Genomic DNA, 18,472 nt, shown 5'->3' on the forward strand with positions numbered 1-18,472 from the left:
CTGTCTGTCTGTCTGTCTGTCTGTCTGTCTGTCTGTCTGTCTGTCTGCCTGTCTGTCTGCCTGCCTACCTGTCTGTCTGCCTGTCTGCCTGTCTGTCTCTCTGTCTGTCTGTCTGTCTGTTGACCCACTGTCCTGTTTCCTGACCCTCTGACCCTCCAGGAAGCGGAGGAGGGCTCGTGCTTCGACAGTTTTTTGGCCATGTGGGATTTCTCAGATATCCGAGCCGACGTCACAGAGCAGGTTCGCAACGTTGGTGAGTTTCAGCCTCAGATTTATTTGTTTTTAGGCCAGAAGGGCTTTTAAACACACAGAAGAAGAAGAAGCTGAAGCTGAGTTGTTGAAGCTAAAATAAGCAGAACAAGAAGATAAACATAGAATAATCTATTTAAAGCCCGCTGCTGTGTGCCAGTAACATTTATTTACACAGTATAACCCCCCCCCCCCCCCCCCCCTCCCCCTCAGGTCGAACTTTCCTGGGACGTCCCAACAAGATGTACTTTGGTGCAGCGGCTCGACCCGAGCACACCGAGCACACGGGCCTCCTGAACGCTGCCTCGCAGGATCCCGTCGCTGCAGCGACCGCCTCCATGCCCTCCTCCCCTTCGTCGAGCGGGCGCTACCAGGGCCTCGGCCACACCCCCGCCCCTCACTCCATCTCCGCCCCCGCGGGGTTCACGTCTTCGTCCTGGGAGGACGACAGCGACAGCTCGCCGGGAGCTGGACAGTAACAGAGCGGCGGCAGGAAACTGTCAGACTGGGAAACTAAAAACTAACTCTCCTGACTTAAAGAAGACTAAACTCCGTGATGTCAAAGAAACCGCTCAGATTTCGATGTATTTTGCCGTCAGATGGTGTAGTTTTGATATGGTGTTGAAGGCGGAGCAGGCTGTCGTCGTGGTGTCGTGCTCTCACGGTGCTGAAGTGTCCTTCAGAAAGCTTTAACTGTATAAACTCACAATAAAAACATGTCATGCAGAATCGTCACAAGTTACAACGAATTACATCTCAAACTGCATTAATCCCATCAGATTATTTGTCAAAAATGGCAAATAATAAAGGTAATCCAAATCAAATCAAAGTTTACTTATATAGCACAGCTACAGCAGCCACAGCTGACATCACGATAGGATAAATAATAAAATAGAAAATAATCAAGTTAAATAAAAATAATAAGACAATTTTTAAAAACTGGCAGAAAATGCCAAAGTTTAATTTCAGTTTCTGCAAATCGCTGCAAGGAGCTTTGGTCCAACCCTAAATACAACGAACTACAGTCATCTAAACGCGATGTAACGAGAGCGTAGATAGTCCTGTCAAAATCAGGCAAAGGAAGATAAGATTTAATCTTAGCCAGGGTCGTCGGCTGAAAGAAACTGGTTTTGATAACAGCGCTAATGTGTTTATCAAATTTAAACACAGGATCAACCGTCACACCTGGGTTTTTCACAAATAGAACGGCGTTCAGCAGACTGTACATATGTACAAATCAAACATAAAAGAGTTATCCATACCTACATCAAAGCTTATCCAGAACTACATCAAAGCTTATCCAGAACCACATCAAAGGTTATCCAGAACCACATCAAAGCTTATCCAGAACTACATCAAAGCTTATCCACAACTACATCAAAGGTTATCCTGAACTATATTTAAGAGGAAACATACTTCTGTAAAAAGTGAAAAACAACATCTGAATCAACTAAAACTATTAAAATAAATTCAGTGATCTTTGCATTAAATATTACAAATTACAGATAATTAAACAGAATTATGTTTTTATCTGTTTTCTCTAACAATCACAAACACACAGAGGATCTAAAAGTTTTTTTAGAGCGCCCCCTGCTGGTCAGAAGAGCTTTCTTTACTCAGAGTAAACAACTCAAATAAACAATAAATAATTCCTAAACAGAAGAGTTTAATAAGAGTAGTTAATAAAACTGAAGACACCTTTTTTTAATCCAATTTTTTCCACTAACAGACATTTTAGTTGTCTAATAAACATGTGCAGGATCTCTGAAAAACTTTCTTCAGGTTTTTATTGTTTTTTTAATAAATCTAAATTAAATCTCCATTAAAAACAGAACCCACAGAAACAGGAAGAGCAGCTGCAGAAACAGATCGTTTTAACCGTTTAACTGTTTCACCCTTCGAGCCTCACTCAGGAACAGGAAGGAGGCTCGTCTGAGGCTGACTTTGCTCTTTTTGTTTTATCAGTTGGGATCACTCTCGCTCTCAGAGGTTATCTAAAAGGACCAGAACTCTGATGAGGCAGATCTCAGACCAGTTTTCTGACATTTAAAGATTGTAAACTGAAGTTTGTGGATCTGAGAGGCTGAAAGGTGAGTAGCACAACGTGTTAAATAAGGAACTAAATGAAAAACTGTAACTGCTGCAGAATTTAATATTTATTGATCGCTTAGAAAGTTTATTTCAAACAGGTTAAAACAAATAAAAAATAGAAAAAAAGTAATAAATAAGCTTGTTTCTATTTGAACGGGACAGAAAACTTATTTATTCTAAATAATAAGAAAATAAAATATTTTCCTAACTCAGTTTTTATCAGTAATATAAAGTTAATACATGTTATATTTCTACACAAGAAAAACAAATCAATAAATATTTGATAAAATAGGAATAACTATAATCCAAACTTCATAAATCCCACATTCTGAAACTTGTAGAAATAATAATAATAATAATAATAATAATAATAATAATAATAATAATAATATCTTATATATCAGATATATTATCAGTGTACTTGTTTATTTGTATGAATTTATATAATTTACCAAATGATATAAAATAAATCTTCTTATATTTTACTTATTTGTGTTAATCCCCTTCTGTCCTGTGAGAATCATAGTTTTGTTTTTGTTTTTAAACTGGTTTAAAAAGTAAAATTTATCTTTTTTGGTGGATTAATGTTGTCCTCAGAAAACACTTCCTGCAGATTTTTTGGTAAAAGGTTTTTTGCTGATTTTATTCATAATTTGAGCCGTTTGGTGTTTTTTACAGTCATGCAGTTTGAATGTTTTAAACTTAAAAGATGGATTTATTTGCTCCAAGTGAATTATTCTGACAGCTGAGGTTTAAAAAGTGAGCCGTGACATTTTATATCGATTGCCCCACACCCTCTGTGCAGCAGTTTAAACGAGTTTAAAACCAGTTTTAAGGGTAAAAGCTATAAAAAATATAAATATTGGTCGTTTATTAAAGGTGTTTCTCCACAGGAGGACAGTAAGAATTCATTAAATGAAAAAATAAAGAATTAAAACCATCAGAGACTCAGAACAGAGAATATTATTTAAACTTTGGAAGCAAATTTAAGACCTAAAGTAAACTGGATCACATTTAGGATTTAATTATTTAATTATTTATTTAAAGGCAATTTTATTCAGCAATTCAATAATTCTGCTGTAGGTTTTAAAAGTTTTAAAATCTACATAAATAAAGTTTTATCCACACCAAACAAACTGAACTAATCAATATCAAACATTTTGATGATTTTTTATGAATTAGTTTATTTATTGTCTGGTTTTTATTAAGATTCAGATATTTTATTTATTCATTAGCCTGCAGGGTTTATAATCTACAGACTGAATATTTTTGCTCCTGTTAGTGATTAATATGATTAAATATATCAATAAAAGTAAATAAAGTGCAGCTTTAGTTGAAATCCTGCCGCCTCTCAGTAATAAAGTGAATAAAACCTGAAATTATTCAGGTTTTATTTTCCCACAGGCTGGAAATCTGAACTGAAACCGAAAGTAAATAAATTTGATGTGACAGGAGGAGCGCTGGGGGACTGCCAGGTTCGGTTCGGTTCGGGAGCGCGCACGGTGATCCTGCATCAGCTGTAACTACAGAACCTCCTCCGAACCGAGCAGGACGGGTTCGGGTTGCTCCTCGGTCCAAAGGTGGAAGCAGAACAAACGGTGAGTTTCTGCAGAGGATTAAATATCTGCGCAGTTTCAAAAACAAAGATGTCCGCCGAGCTGCTGCGCGTCAAAACAAACCGAACAGAACCGAGTCCGAACCGGGCTGCAAACCGAGTCCGAACCGGGCTGCAAACCGAATCCGAGCCGGAGTTTAGTCCAGGAGCCGCTGTGACGCAGAAATGTTTGTTAAACTAAACGTTTTAATCCGCAGCGATGGCGCAAACAGAAGTGCGCCATCTTTACTTTCAGCTTCTTTTAATGTTTACATCGATTCTTTAAGGTTTATTTATTTGTCTTTTTAAGTTTCAGGGCTGCAGAGTTCCCCTTTATCACGACTTTATTTATATATGTGTGTGTGTGTGTGTGGGTGGGTGGGTGCGCGCGCGTGCGCGTGTTTGTGCGTGGAGGTGGGAGGAGCTCTTTGCGTAAACAAGAGGAGAGTTTCTGCTTTTTGTGCCTCCAGTGGAGCAATAATCTGTTCTGAACCAGGTTTACAGAAAAACAACAACCTCAGATTAAATAATTCAGATCAGATTAATTAATTCTGATCAGATTAGTCCATAGGAGACATTTATCTAGTTTTTCTGTTTTTCTCCACTGNGGGTAGTTTTGTTTACTATGTCAGAAGGAGGATGGGGTTACTTAAGGTCAAGTCTGGTTCTGTTCAGGTGTTGCTAATTGGAGGGGGGCAAACAGTTTTCTGCTGTGCTTAATTAACAGTTATGGCGGATTTATTTGCTTCTAATGGAAATGGGACATTGTGAAGAAAATAAATGACTTTATGATTATAAGTCAAAGTGAAGATCTGCAGAGTGAATCTGGACTGAGCGCACCTAAAACCAAAACCTACCAGGAGCCTAAAATACAGGATTTTAGCTGCTACAAGTTAATTCAACTCATATTAATTAAATCAGCTCAGATTAACGGAGTCTTGCTGTCTTTAAAACTTTATTAAATTAAACTACAACTACAGGAAAGAAGAGAAACAGAACATCAGCTAAAAGAAGCAAAATATTACCCAAAAGTTAAAAGCAGCCAAATGGTAGCTAGAAGCTGAAAGTAGCTAAAGGCTAGCTGAAAGCTATAAGTAGTAAAAGACTAGCTGAAGCTAAAATGACTGGAATGATAATTAAAAACCAAAAGTAAATCAAAGAATATCTGTTTTTAATTCCTCACAGCAGGATTTTTACCAGAGAAGAGTAACATCAATACATGTCTGTGTTTGAGACTTTTATTGTGAAGGGCCGGGGGAAGTTCTGTGTGGGAGGTGTAAAAACTGAACCACAGACTGGTTCAAATAAAAACACTTGGTGTTATTTTTGTAGTTTATCCAGTAAAAGTGGATCTAAAACCTCAGTAATACAACTTTACTTTTAACATTTCTACTTTTATTTTGAAATTAAAAGTTTAAGCTACATTTGTTGTTGTTGGGAGTGACCCTATTATGTTGACACAAAACATCACTATATAAATGTGGACAAACAAACAAAAAAATTATAAATAATTGTTTTTGATTTCAGCTGATCCAGTAAAAATGGCCGAAAGGACAAAAAGGAAACGAAAGGATTCATCCTCCTCAGGTTCCTCTCCTGCAGTGAGCTCATCCAATCAGCTGCCTGACAGGTAAAAAAAGATCTTTTTAACCAAAGAAAGTCTGTTGAATCCCTCCAGTTTATTATTTTACCAACAAGTAGATGTTAGGACCAGTTGGAGGCAAATTTTCACTTGGAATTGAATTGACACGTTTGTGGGACGAATTCTGCAGGAACTCTGCAAAATTTAGGCCATAATCTGCAGAGTATGTGTTACTACAACCCTGCTGTGGTGGTGAGTTAAAAGAAAAGGCATAAATAAAATCATTAAAAGTCCTTCAGAAAGTCTGGAGAAGCACTGAATCATAACCACTCTATAAGATTACAGGAAAGTCTCACAGTTGGTCGAGTTTTGGTTCAAATCTTTTGCACAGAACAGGGTAATTATGGTCCTGCTTTCGTCTTCTGCTCTTTGTTATGGTTCTTTATAAGGGACAGTCTGATAAACTCTGTTTTTCTGGAAGATTTATTTTCACTTTACGCTGTAAATTATTATGTTTCAGAAAAATAAAAGCTAATAGTGAATCTGAGTGAAAATAATTCTGTCTGTAGTTCACAGAAGAGTGGGCCTGAACCACCATTTCCCAGCAGTGTGTCTATGAAGAGCGATGCATCCAAGTTCCAACCACCTGCTTTTGGTGGTGAAAAGCCCCAAAGGTAAATGTACAACAAAGTGGATAAAATAACTTGATATGGATAAAATACTTTATTTCAAATCATCAGCTGGATGGTTGAAATTTGGACAGAGTTGGCTCCAACAGGACAATGATCCCAAAGACATCCAAACTGGTTTCTGATTGGATAAATCAGGGTAACGTTAAGCTTCTGGAATGGCCGTCCCAAAGAGCCAAACTCAACTCGATTGACACTTTGTGAACTGTACTCAAAAACCAGACTGGTCTCATTAAACCAGACAATTTACAAAGTAATTGGGTTAGTTTGATGAAATCACGAATAAAACACATTCTCCTTCTGTTTTTCTTGACACGACCAATGATCTAGTTTTGGAAAAAGTGAATAAATTAGTAAAAAGTCAACCCAAAGATGATCTCTGAGTGAAAATAATTCTGTCTGTAGTTCACAGAAGAGTGGGACTGAACCACCATTTCCCAGCAGTTTGTCTATGAAGAGCGATGCATCCAAGTTCCAACCACCTGCTTTTGGTGGTGAAAAGCCCCGAAGGTAAATTTTATAATTTCTTATTTGAATTAAAGTATTTTTTTTCTTCTTTCTCTCATGGGGTTTTTAGGAACAGTGGACAACCATTATTGAGCAACATCTCTTGTATTTGGACCAACAAGCTCCTCTTTTAGTCTCAGATTAATGCATCTGTGCAGTTATGTCCCATTAAAGAAGTACACAGCCAACAGAAATAATGTATTTTTATCTTGATCCCCCTTCAGTGAACCAACACTCTGCTCAGACTGTAAAAAAGTCTTAAGAGATCCATTTCAGCTACCCTGTGGACACTGGTCCTGCAAAGATTGTATAAAGTCAGACTTGTATCAGTCTGAGCCACCAGTGTGCCCAACGTGTGGAAAGAAACCCAAAATATCATCAGGTAACTTTTGAAAGTATGATTTTAGCAGCTGTTGTTAGCAGTGTAGCATTATCTGTGAAGTTTAGAGGATTTCTGTTGCATCGTGAAGGTTTAGTGATTAAAACTTAATTAGATGTTTGAAAAGTTTTTCATTTATTATAGGTTTTGTAAAGATAAATAGTCAACTTTTAGTGTAAAACAAAGAACGTAAGGTTTCCCCAGAATCTGGTTAATAACTGGTAGAATCCACTTTGGATTTATTAGTTTCAACAACTTCTCATTTTCACTTTTACAGGTGATGACCGTCTTTTAAAAGCAAAGAATACCCTTAAAAATGACACTCGAAAGAAATTTTCTGTGGCGTCTGAAGGTAATGGAGACCAACAAACTTCCCTGAAAACCATCTACACAACACTCTACACCACAGCTGCAGACAGTAAAGGACCAAACGGAGAACATGAGTTCAGACACCTTCAACATAAATTGAAAAAGCAATCATCATTTGAAAGCTCGGTCAACCTGAATGACATCTTCAAACTGATTCCTGACCAAGAGAAACCCCACAGGACAGTCCTCACTAAAGGAGTCGCTGGCATTGGAAAATCCTTCGCTGTGCAGAAGTTCAGTCTTGACTGGGCTGAAGGGGAAGCAAACCAACATGTTGATTTTGTTTTCAACCTTCCATTTCGAGTGTTGAATTTGAGTAAAGGTGAGAAAAGCCTGCATGATCTGCTGACTGAGTTCCACCCTGCGCTCCAGCCTCTGGAAGATTCAGAAGATTACGCTGAAACAAAGATAATAGTGATCCTCGATGGTTTGGATGAAAGCAAACTTCAGCTGGACTTCAAGAAGGTGAAGACTGTGAGGTCTCTGAAGGACAAAAAGCCTGTAGGTGATCTCCTCGTAAACCTGATTCAGGGTAAACTCCTTCCAGATGCAAACCTCTGGATAACTTCTCGTCCAGCAGCAGCCAATCAAATCCCTGGAGAGTATCTTGACGTGGTGACAGAGATAAGAGGCTTTACTGACCCACAAAAAGAGGAATACTTCAGGAGAAGATTTAGTAAAGACTCAGGTCTTGCTGGCAGAATAACATCCCATGTTCAGTCCTCACAGAGTCTGGACATCATGTGCCAGATCCCAATCTTCTGCTGGATTTCTGCCGTCTTATTTCAGGACGTCTTTGGAGAAAATGAAGAGACTGAAATCCCTCAAACTCTGACAGAGATGATGGCACATTTCTTGCTTGTCCAAACAAAACGCAGAAGCAGAATATATGACAAGAAGACTGGGAAACACGACAAGAATCTTTTAAAGACACACAGAAAGTTTCTTCTGAAACTTGGAAAGCTTGCATTTGTCCATCTTCAGGAGAACAAACTCCTCTTCTATGAGGAAGACCTGGAAGACTGTGGCATTGATGTCAAAGAAGCAACAGTCTACTCTGGTTTTTGGAACATGGTTCTTAGGGAAGAAGAAGTCTGTTCCCAGAAAAACATCTTCTTCTTTGTGCATCTGACTGTACAAGAGTTCTTTGCAGCTCTTTATGTCTATGACTGTTTCACAACCAACACAACAGAAGACCTTGGAAACTTCCTTAATTTGGAGGACAAAGGCCACTCTTTTCTTGATCTTGTGAAGATGACAGTTGACAAAGTGTTGGAGAAGAAGAACGGTCATTTGGACTTTTTTCTGCGATTCCTCCTTGGCCTGATGGTTGAATCCAACCGAAGAGTCCTCCAGGGTCTGTTGACACCACTGGACCCAAATGAAGATACAGAGAAGAAACTTTTGACGTACCTCAGATCCATGCGAAGAAAGACCCTGTCTCCAGACAGCTGCATCAACATCTTTCAGACCATGGTCGAAATGAGAGACCACAAAGTGAAAGATGAGATACAGGAGTATCTCAAAATGTCCGATCGTTCAAAGACAGAGTTGACTCCCCTGCACTGCTCGGCTCTGGCCTACATGCTGCAGGTGTCCAAGGATGAACTAGAAGAGCTGGATTTGAAGAGTTACAACACAACAGATGAGGGCAGGAGGAGGCTGATACCAGCAGTGAGGAGCAGCAAAAAAGCTGTGTGAGTTTCTTACTTTGGGTCTTTATTTCTTTGGATGGATGGATGGATGGATGAAGACAGATTTTTACAAGTCTACAAATTGATGCACATTTAGGTGTATCTGTATTTTTAACTTTGACTATATCTGCATTAAACCAAAATCTTCTTATCCTCTTACAGGTTAAAGGATTGCAAGGTGACTCTAGAGTGGGTTAAACTCCTGGCCTTTGGTCTGAAGTTCCCTTGCTCGCCTCTACGAGATCTGGACTTGAGCAACAATGATCTCAAGGATTCAGGAGTGGAGAAGCTCTGTAAAGGACTGTCAAGTCAAAACTGCAGACTGAAAATACTCAGGTACCATAAAGGTGTTTCTATGGTCACATTTTCATGATTGCACTGCAACAACTTCTTTTTTATTGTGGAGCTTTATTGACTTTATAAACGATGTACATCAAAACTATGGAGGACCGAAACCGACATAATCAAAAATAAAAGCAGAAATATATATTTATTGCTTTTGCTTTGTTCTTTACCGTGTGCATTTCTGAAACGGATGAAAGTGCAGGCAGGAGCAAACGATCTGCACATGGATCCTGGTCCTTCCTGGTTATTGACCAATAGGAGAGGAGCATGCCTCCTCATTTGCATATTGAGGCAGAAATGCACACAGTAATGTAAAAAGAGGAGGAGGAAATGTCAAAAGAACAAATGCTTGTGTAAGGAAAAAGGCAAAAGCAAATATAGTTTTCTGCTTTTATTTTTGATTATGTCGGTTTCGGTCCTCCATATGAAACAGCAACTGAAGCTGTGTTCATTGTTTACAGCTAATCTACACTTTACAAGCCATGGAGTCTTTTAGAGAGACCTGAAAAATGTTTAAATCAAACTCTGGATCCTCTCAGGTTATCTGGTTGCTTCATCACAGCAGAAGGTTGTGCCTTTCTGGCTTCAGCTTTGAAGTCCAACCCCTCCCACCTGGTGGAGCTGGACCTGAGCTACAACCATCCAGGAGGCTCAGGAATGAAGCTCCTGTCTGAGCTGAGGGAGAATCAACAATACAAGCTCAGTAAACTAAAGTAATTCTAATACTTTCTCTCTCAGTTTTAATCATGGCACAAAAGCTTCTTAAAGACCTTGGATCTGATTGGCTCTTTAGTGCTAACTGGCTGTGAGGAGTCTTTGGAATAAACCACAGTTGATTTTATTCAAGATTTCCATTGATTGTTCTGTCATCTTTCTTTAAAGTTTTGAAAAGGTTGGAGATCATCGACTGAGACCAGGATTAAAAAAATGTAAGTAGTTTTATGTTTTTTCTGTTTGATATTTACACAGAGACATATCAAACTCATCAATGCCAAACATGTGCTGGACCGAAACAGGAGAGAATTCTGACTGAAAACAGCTAAATCCACTCCTGGTGGATCTAATCTACTTTAATTGGACTTTCTTCTCCTTCTCCCAGATGCCTGTGGTCTCACTCTGGACCCCAACTCAGCTCACAAGAACCTGCTTCTCTCTGACGGCAACAGAAAGGTGACCTGGGTGAAGGAAGAGCAACAATATCCGGATCACGCAGAAAGGTTCGACCACTTCCTGCAGGTTCTGTGTGAGCAGGGTTTCAAAGAGCGCTGCTACTTTGAGGTGGAGACAGTTGAGCCCTTCAGCATCGGGTTGACGTACAGAAACATCAGCAGGAAGGGGAACGTGGCTGACTGCAGGCTGGGACAGAATGAGAAGTCTTGGTCCATGACGTTTACTGAAAATGCTTACAGTCAGCACAGAAATGAAAGTATCCAAGTGGCCTGTTTGAGATCCACTCGTGTTGGAGTGTATCTGGATTGGGAGGCTGCCACCATTTCCTTCTACAGAGTTTCTCAGAACAGCAGCACCCGACTCCACACCTTCAGAGCAGAAAGTTTCAGTGATGCCCTCTATCCTGCTGTCGGACTCTCTCCCCAGACTTATGCTTTGTTTTGTCAGTAAAATAAGAGTGGTCACCCTTCCATTGGAGGGTTGGTTCGATCCCCAGTCCCCGCAGCGTGTCCAAGTGTCCTTGGGAAAGACCTTGTGCCTATCAGCATCTAAGAAAGTGTAAAACATGTAAATAAAAGCTCTGTGTGATGAGTGGGTGAATGAGAAGCTTTGTAAAGCACTTTGCAGAACCTGGAGAGGTTTAAAACATACCTTTATAATAGTGGAGCATTTCCTGAAGCAGGCAACGTTCAGACATGTCCTACAGTAAAAAGGAGCAGTTTTTATTGGGGACGGACCAGTTCCAGTGTCTGGTTTCCGTCCTGCAGCGTGTTCAGATAGCTCAGGCAGCTGATGTTCACCTCTCAGCTGGACAGTCAGGTGGAGGAGGAGGAGCGATGTCAGCCATGTGTTGGCTGTCCTGATCCTCAGTCCTGATCAGCTGCTGGTGCTGATGCAACATGAAGCTGTTTGCTGACCGTCGATAAACCAGAAGAAGAAGAAGAAGAAGCTGAGTGGAGGTATTTCAACATGGACGACTGAGCATAAGAGGGCTCTGGGAACAGACGGATCTGAGCCTGAGCTTCCTGACAATCTGAGCTGAAGGCCTCCATCTCGCCGCCTTCGATCGGCATCATTCTGAGGAGAGGGGACGAAATGCAGACGGTGGATTTGGACTTTCAGAAACTTCCACCACGGGTCGTCGACGAGGCTGAAAAGCTGCTTAACGAGCTGCTTAACGAGTAGCAGCTGCCAACAGGAGTTAAATCTCTTCAGATTGGGATTTTTGAGCTCAGTAACAGTAAATAAACGACACAGTTGCTTGTTTATGGGTGATAAAAATATAATCTTCATGAACTTTTGTTGTTCTTGTTGTAGGAAAACAGCTTCATTTATAATCAGTTTATTAAGATTATTGTTTCATTTAAATGTGAAATAAAAGCAGAATTAAAGACTCTTTCTCAGCGCTGTATATCTCTACTCCTGCATTTTATTTTAAATTTCTTCTGAGCTTTAGAGAAGAAAGTTGATGGATGCAGCTGTATTACCACCTTCAGAAATGTTTTCCTTTTCTCACCTTAAACTGTTTGTTTCCTGTGTTTTTAACCTGATCAAACATTAAACTTTTTAAACTTTTTCTTGTTTTTGTTCGTATCTCATCATGATGCTGTGTGGTTTGTTCAGTTAGGACTTCAGATGCTGTAACTTTGATGCTCACTGATGACCTCCACATCTGCAACATTCAGGTTCTCTGGTTTGTTGGTTGGCGTCTCATTAACTTCTTCATCTTCTTCTTGGAAGTACTGGCAGATAAAATCAGCCTCAAATGAAGCGACTTTTTCACTTCCTGAAACCTGTCAAACAGATTCAGGAATCTGACATCAGGAATCTGTTTGACTTAAGTTTATTGTGGGTCAAATATACAGGTTTCACAACCTGAAACCTGTCAAATGAAGCGACTTTTTCACTTACTGAAACTTTTTCACAACCTGAAACCTGTCAAACAGACAGAAACACTTGACTTAAGTTTATTGTGGGTCAAATATGAAATATAAAATATTCTGAATGGGATGCATCATGTGGATGATGATGGGGATGATAGTATCTCCCCCCTGCTATGGCAAGCCGTTTTAACATAAATTCGGTTTACCGCCCTTACATTCCAGATATCTCAAATTGTTTTACGACTAGACGTTTTAGCGATTTAAGATATCTCCAATTATATTTCGACTAGACAAAATACATATTTGAGATATCTCTAATTACATTCTGACTAGTCGAAATGACGTCAGATTTACCATTGACTTGAATGGAGACTTCAATTCAAGATATCTTAAATGAATTACTGACTATCTGAAATACAGATTTCAGATATCTTCAATTAAATTATGACTAGTCATAAAGTAAATTCAAGATATCTTGATTTTAGTTTTGACTAGTCATAATTCTAATTAAAGATATCTCGAATTACTCCATAATTCAAGATATCTTAAATGTATTTTTGGATAGGAGAAATGTTATTTTGACTAGTGAAAACTAAATTATAGATATCTTAAAAGCAAATAACGACTAGACAAAACTAAATTAAAGATATCTTGAATTGTAATTTTGACTAGTCAAAATTCATTTTAAGATATCTCTAATTGAATTAGAGATATCTTAAATTATTCGGCTTTTCCATTTAAGATATCTTAAATTGACATTTCGACTAGTCAGAATGACTTCATTGATATCTCGAATTAGTATTCTGTCTAGTCAAAACGTCATAAATCTACGTAGCATTTTGGCGGACAGTGAAGACATTTTATGATTGTGCTATTGGTTAGCAATGTCGGGTCAGTCCAGCTCAAGTCAGTCCGGCTCAAATACTCGTGTTTTTAACACAGTATTTAGCGCTGCAGCTCGTGCTCGACACGAATTAAGAAATTCCGATAATTTATTCTCTGCAACAAGGAGACTTTCAGTTCCTCCAAGCCGTTTTTCAGGGCATTGTGTGTGTCGGCAGAAAGTAAATCAGAAATTCTTTGCAAATTTCTTAAGCATTCTTCAAGTACACGATTTTCGCGTTCTCCGCATATCCCATACTGAAGAGCTCTTTCTATATTGTGACACTTTCTTACAATTTTGTCCAAAACTGCCAGCGCCATTGTTCAGGCAATTGTTCGGACAGCTCATTAGAACCAAAGAGGGGCTTACACGCAATGTCTGGCTTCAGATATCTAAAATTGTAATTCTGACTAGTCATAATTACGTTTAAGATATCTTGAATTGATGTGTGACCCGTCAAATGACAAATCCGGTGACGTCATTCGAGATATCTTGAAAGGAATTTTGACTCGTCAAAATGTAGTTGAAGATATCTTGAATTATTATTATTACTAGTCATAATGTAAATACAGATATCTTAAATTACCATTCCGGATAATCAAAATGTAGTGTTGTCTAGTCAAAATGCATTTTTAGATATCTAGAATGTAATNGTGTATTTACATGAATTAAAACAACAAAAGCAACATTATAATGTACATATAAATGCACAAGTGCTTCCTGAACAAAGACGGAGGTCTGTAGGACACATTTAGCGTTTATAAGACCTGTTTTCGTTCTTATTTTTCAAAACTTTACAAGAGAAACTACATCAAAGCTTGTTTTATAGTGAGAGCACTCACTACGTCACGTATTCTGAACGTACAATATAATGAAGATCTGAAGATCTGATGTCTCACTCCTATTAGAATTCAAAACCAAACAATCTAACAGATTTTAGCCCTCTACAGGCCAGCCGCCACAGATGTAGTCATGATTGTTGTGAAATATAACAACAGTTTCATAAATTATATAAAATACTATAATAATTGTTTACACTGTTTAATATTTCCTTGTTTTTATTTATTAATGATGTTTGTGCACTTCAACCAGAAACAGAGGGTCAGAAACTGACAACCTACAAATAAACCTTTTTTAACTTCCATGTATTTTCTCAGCTTTATTAAATGAGTTGGTTCACACTTTCAATCAGGCCCAGCTGTAAACTGGTTTCTGTCTTTGCCTCTGGTTTACTGTAGAAACTCAGAGGAAATGCAGATCACTGAGCAGAAACACTAAATGTGTTTGATGAAACATTTTCCAGAACCACCAAGCTGTTAGAAACTGGTCCTGTTGGCTTTCAGCTGGATTTGGTTTTTACCACAAGGTGGCAGCAAAGAGCTTTTCTAAAAGCCTGAAACTTTTTCTCCACAAGTCTTTCAAACTGTTTGAAGGTCAGAGGGAGTTCTTCACAGATGAGATGTTCCTTCTTGTTGTCCTGAGTGACCTTTGACCTGAGGTGCTGCTGTCTCCTCTCACAGGATGAAGATGGTCCTGCTGCTCCTCATCCTCCCCTCATGTCTCTGTGGTCAGTTTCCATCTTCCTCAGCCTCTGTAGATGGAGTTTAAAGCCTCCCATGTTCCAGTTCTCAGTGTGTCTGCTCCTCTCTTTCCCTCTCTGTCTCCTCAGCACCAACATTTGTAGTGAATGTGACCCAGAGCTCCTATCAGGCAGAGGAGAAGCACAACATCACCCTGGAGTGGACCTTCAGCACCAAAGCTGACAGATCCTGGAGAGACCTGTTTATCCTCTGCAGTCTGTTAGCTCCTCTCAGAGAGGCAGTCCTGTATCGTGTCCATGAAGGGCTTGAGCTGTCAGAGTCTCAGGATGGACAGTTTGCAGGACGAGTCCAGAGTGACAAAGACGTCCTCAGAGAAGGACGGATCAGACTTCATGTGTCCAGACTCAGGACTGAAGACTCTGGTCTGTATTACTGTGATGTGATGACAGATTCTGGTTCTGGTTTCGGAAGATGTAGACTCAATGTCACTGGTAAGAACAGATAATTTAATTCTCTTTACTTTGACTTCATGATTAAACTCTTGATAATTGTTTCCATGAACAAAACTCATCAGATTCAAGTTCAGACAGACCTTATTTTATGGTTTGACTTTAGAATCTGTAAACAAATATATTTCATTTCCTTCCCAGCAGCTGCTGATCAGCTCCAAACTCAGAGACCAACTTGGACTCCAGAACCAGACAAACAGACATTGATGACCCTCTATATTCCTCTGGCTGCAGGGATGTTAGTCTGTATTGTTATAATCACAATTTTGATTTATATCACAAAGAAGAAGAAGAGAAAAAAAACTCCTCCCATCTAAACAGATGTTGAGTTTTCTCTGAAGGAAAAAAAACTTTCTTTCTACTTCATACATATAAAGTGACTGTTTATCAGAGATGTCATGCATTTGTTTGTTTTTCTCTTTGTGTGTATTATAATGTTTTTTGGTAATGTTTTATTGATGACCTATATGACCTGTTTGTATTATAATTCCTTCCTTGGCTCCCTGTTTTGATGGTAATGTTTTATTGATTTATTGTTGAGATTGGTACACAATCAGTAACCTGACATCACAGGTTGTTCCTCGTTCTGCAGACACTGTTAGGTTGCTGACAATCTCAGGTCATCACATTTTGGGAAACTTACACAGTAACAGTATACAGTACACATTTCATCATGTGGATCATTGCTGAACGCTGGTGGGGATGTTCAGTTGTACAGTTTCAGTCCTAATAAATCTGTAGTTGTTCTTGTTGTCCAGAAGGTGGCGCCGTTTGCCAGCTGGTTGAAGAAGCAGACAGATGTTTCCTCTGCTCTCAGCCTGCATTCCTCCTCTCTGTAAGCTGACATCGACACGAACAGAACCGAGATCAGAACCACAGCAGCAGGGAGTCAGAACTGTTCCTCACTGAAGCTGAAACAACTTCATGTTCTGGATGAAGGAGACCTTCTTCACCTTTAGGTTGTCTTTTATTTTGAAGGAGAGGCTTTTTTAGACTTGATGAGGTTTGAAATGTTCTCTGTCAGAGTTGAGACGACAGTCAGGAGATTCAGGAACGCTCAAAGTTTTTACTCTTTAATCGACATTTTCAAACTGCTTCTGAAATGTGGAAGTAACCATGCATTTGTTTGTTGTCCTCTTTGTGTGTATTATATGAAGGACATCCTGAACAAACATTATTGTTCGCATTCTTGATAAATGTGAACGAGTCAATAATGTTGTTTTTATCGACACATGTTAAAATATTAGACTTTGATGTTTATCAAACCACAAACACTCAAGAAGACAATGTGACAATGTGACAAACACATTCTGTGTCTCCAAAAGAATGGAGTCACATTCTTTCCTCCCAGAGGAGCACATTCCACACTTGTCCAGAGTCACATTCTTTCTTTGTCCTCACACTCAAGAAGAATGTGACATGAATTCTTCTTGAGTGAAGTTTGCTTTGCATATAACCAGGCTTCTGTCTCAGAATCAGATTTTGATTCTGAATGATAACCTTCATCATGGAGTGCTGGTGGGGATGATGGTATCTCCCCCCTCCCATCTTGTCCTGGCTCCCCCTTGCCGTAGCATCATTGTTGTATCTCCTCAGTCTGGACTGTTGGAACCTCATAGTCAGGTTGGATGATGGGTACCTGTGTTTCCACAGATCCATCCTTCCTCTTCTCATACAGACCCTCTCTAGGTTACTCATATATTCTGCTCTTCAGAATGTCCTGGTTCCCCAACATCATCTCATTGTGTAATTCATTGCTCAGAGGTTGGTACCTGGATTTGAACCCCAAACCCCTGAACTCCTGTACCAAAGTCATGTGACTTAACCCCTGTTCCACCTGCCAGCTTAGAGGAACTTAGAGCCATTACAGAGTCATTTAGAACCAACCTGTGGTGTTTCCCAAACTGCTTGTTAACTGAAGTCAGGGATCAGTCTTCAGATGTGTCTCAGATCATACAGGCCACTTTTTCATCTTTGTTTTCTACTTACAGTTAGTTATTTTTGCTAATGGCACTTTATCCATGTGAGATTTGACTTCAGATTCAATCTCAGCCTTTCTGATTCTAACTAACACTGACTGGAAGCTACAAACTGACCTTTGTGCCTGTTTTTGTTGTTCTGGATCACATTTCTGAGCTGACTTGTTCTGGATGAAGAGACAGAGGACGCAGTTCTGGTTTTCAAGAGGCCGGCAGAACGGAGCAGTAATGATGCTTTTCAACTTTTCATATCTGAAGAACTGACAGCTGACACTCAGACAGACTAGTTTCCTTTTAGAGGCGGTAATTCAGACGGCATTAAAACACGTCGCAGCTTTCAGTCCTCACTGCTGCAGCTAAGAACCAGTCCAACAGGTGCACAGGTGGGAGGTTTGTGACAGAAAGTTAAGGTGTGTTCTGACAACTCTGACAAACTGCTTGGCTCCGTGTCTCTGCTGGAAACAAACCGCCTCCTGAATGGGCGGACCTGGTGCTGCTTATAAAGCTGAGCAGCTCCTCAGACTGAAGTCATCTGGATAAAAGACGAAACGTCTCCTCTAAGAAGTCATCGTCCAGAGGACCTGACTCCACCTTGTTAGATTATTGAGCAGCAGCAGCTCTTCTGCAGCTCATCAGGACCTGAGCTCCTGGGTTAGTTTGCAGGAGGCAGCAGAAGATCTCCATCAGACGGGAATTCCGAGGGAACGTAAACGCATCACTATTTTAACACGCTGCACAGGCATGCGAGCGAACTGCACGTTGTTTTCTTCGGTCATTCAAAACAAGACGCGTTTTTCTTTCCTTTTTCTCACCTGAGCTCCTGGTTTCCAGCCGGTTAGTTTCCAGGAGGCAGCAGAAGATCTCCATCAGTAAGTTGAGAGTTTTTGAACAGAAGCTGCTTCTAGAAGAGTTGAATGTAAACATGGAATCATTGCTGTTGTTGATTCTCTATATTTCAGCTCTCTAATGTTAAACCTTGGTGTCTGTAAATGCAGCTCATTTGATAAC

The 18,472-nt window shown here is 39.6% G+C and overlaps 2 protein-coding genes across 3 annotated transcripts in view; both read left to right on the plus strand.

Moving 5' to 3' along the window:
* Positions 1-978, plus strand: part of LOC108249164 (transmembrane protein 184C) — a 7,804-nt gene extending 6,826 nt beyond the window's left edge. The window contains exons 11-12 of one of the 2 annotated variants that reach the window (XM_017438355.2): positions 160-253; positions 463-978. In XM_017438355.2, the coding sequence (XP_017293844.1) occupies positions 160-253; positions 463-728 (360 nt within the window). In that variant the 3' untranslated portion in view covers positions 729-978. The remainder of the gene's footprint in view (positions 1-159; positions 254-462) is intronic. The other variant, XM_017438356.3, reaches the window with a different exon arrangement.
* A 2,814-nt stretch (positions 979-3,792) lies between these two features.
* Positions 3,793-12,065, plus strand: LOC108249142 (protein NLRC3-like). The gene is made up of 10 exons (XM_017438322.3): positions 3,793-3,938; positions 5,462-5,564; positions 6,086-6,190; positions 6,611-6,715; positions 6,937-7,094; positions 7,369-9,157; positions 9,317-9,490; positions 10,039-10,212; positions 10,382-10,428; positions 10,599-12,065. The coding sequence occupies exons 2-10, from the start codon at positions 5,476-5,478 to the stop codon at positions 11,117-11,119; spliced, it is 3,162 nt and encodes a 1,053-aa protein (XP_017293811.1). The 5' UTR covers positions 3,793-3,938; positions 5,462-5,475; the 3' UTR covers positions 11,120-12,065.
* The last annotated feature ends 6,407 nt before the right edge of the window (positions 12,066-18,472 follow it).

The sequence above is a fragment of the Kryptolebias marmoratus genome, linkage group LG7, assembly GCF_001649575.2.
Source record: "Kryptolebias marmoratus isolate JLee-2015 linkage group LG7, ASM164957v2, whole genome shotgun sequence".
Taxonomy (NCBI): Eukaryota; Metazoa; Chordata; class Actinopteri; order Cyprinodontiformes; family Rivulidae; genus Kryptolebias; species Kryptolebias marmoratus.

What these genes read in the sequence shown, in the direction of transcription:
- LOC108249142 (XM_017438322.3), top strand. Translation starts at nt 5,476, where the DNA reads ATGGCCGAAAGGACAAAAAGGAAACGAAAGGATTCATCCTCCTCAGGT. An exon ending in GAAACCCAAAATATCATCAG is followed by an intron (nt 7,095 to 7,368) that starts GTAACTTTTGAA and finishes TCACTTTTACAG; the next exon opens with GTGATGACCGTCTTTTAAAA. An exon ending in GAGACCAGGATTAAAAAAAT is followed by an intron (nt 10,429 to 10,598) that starts GTAAGTAGTTTT and finishes TCCTTCTCCCAG; the next exon opens with ATGCCTGTGGTCTCACTCTG.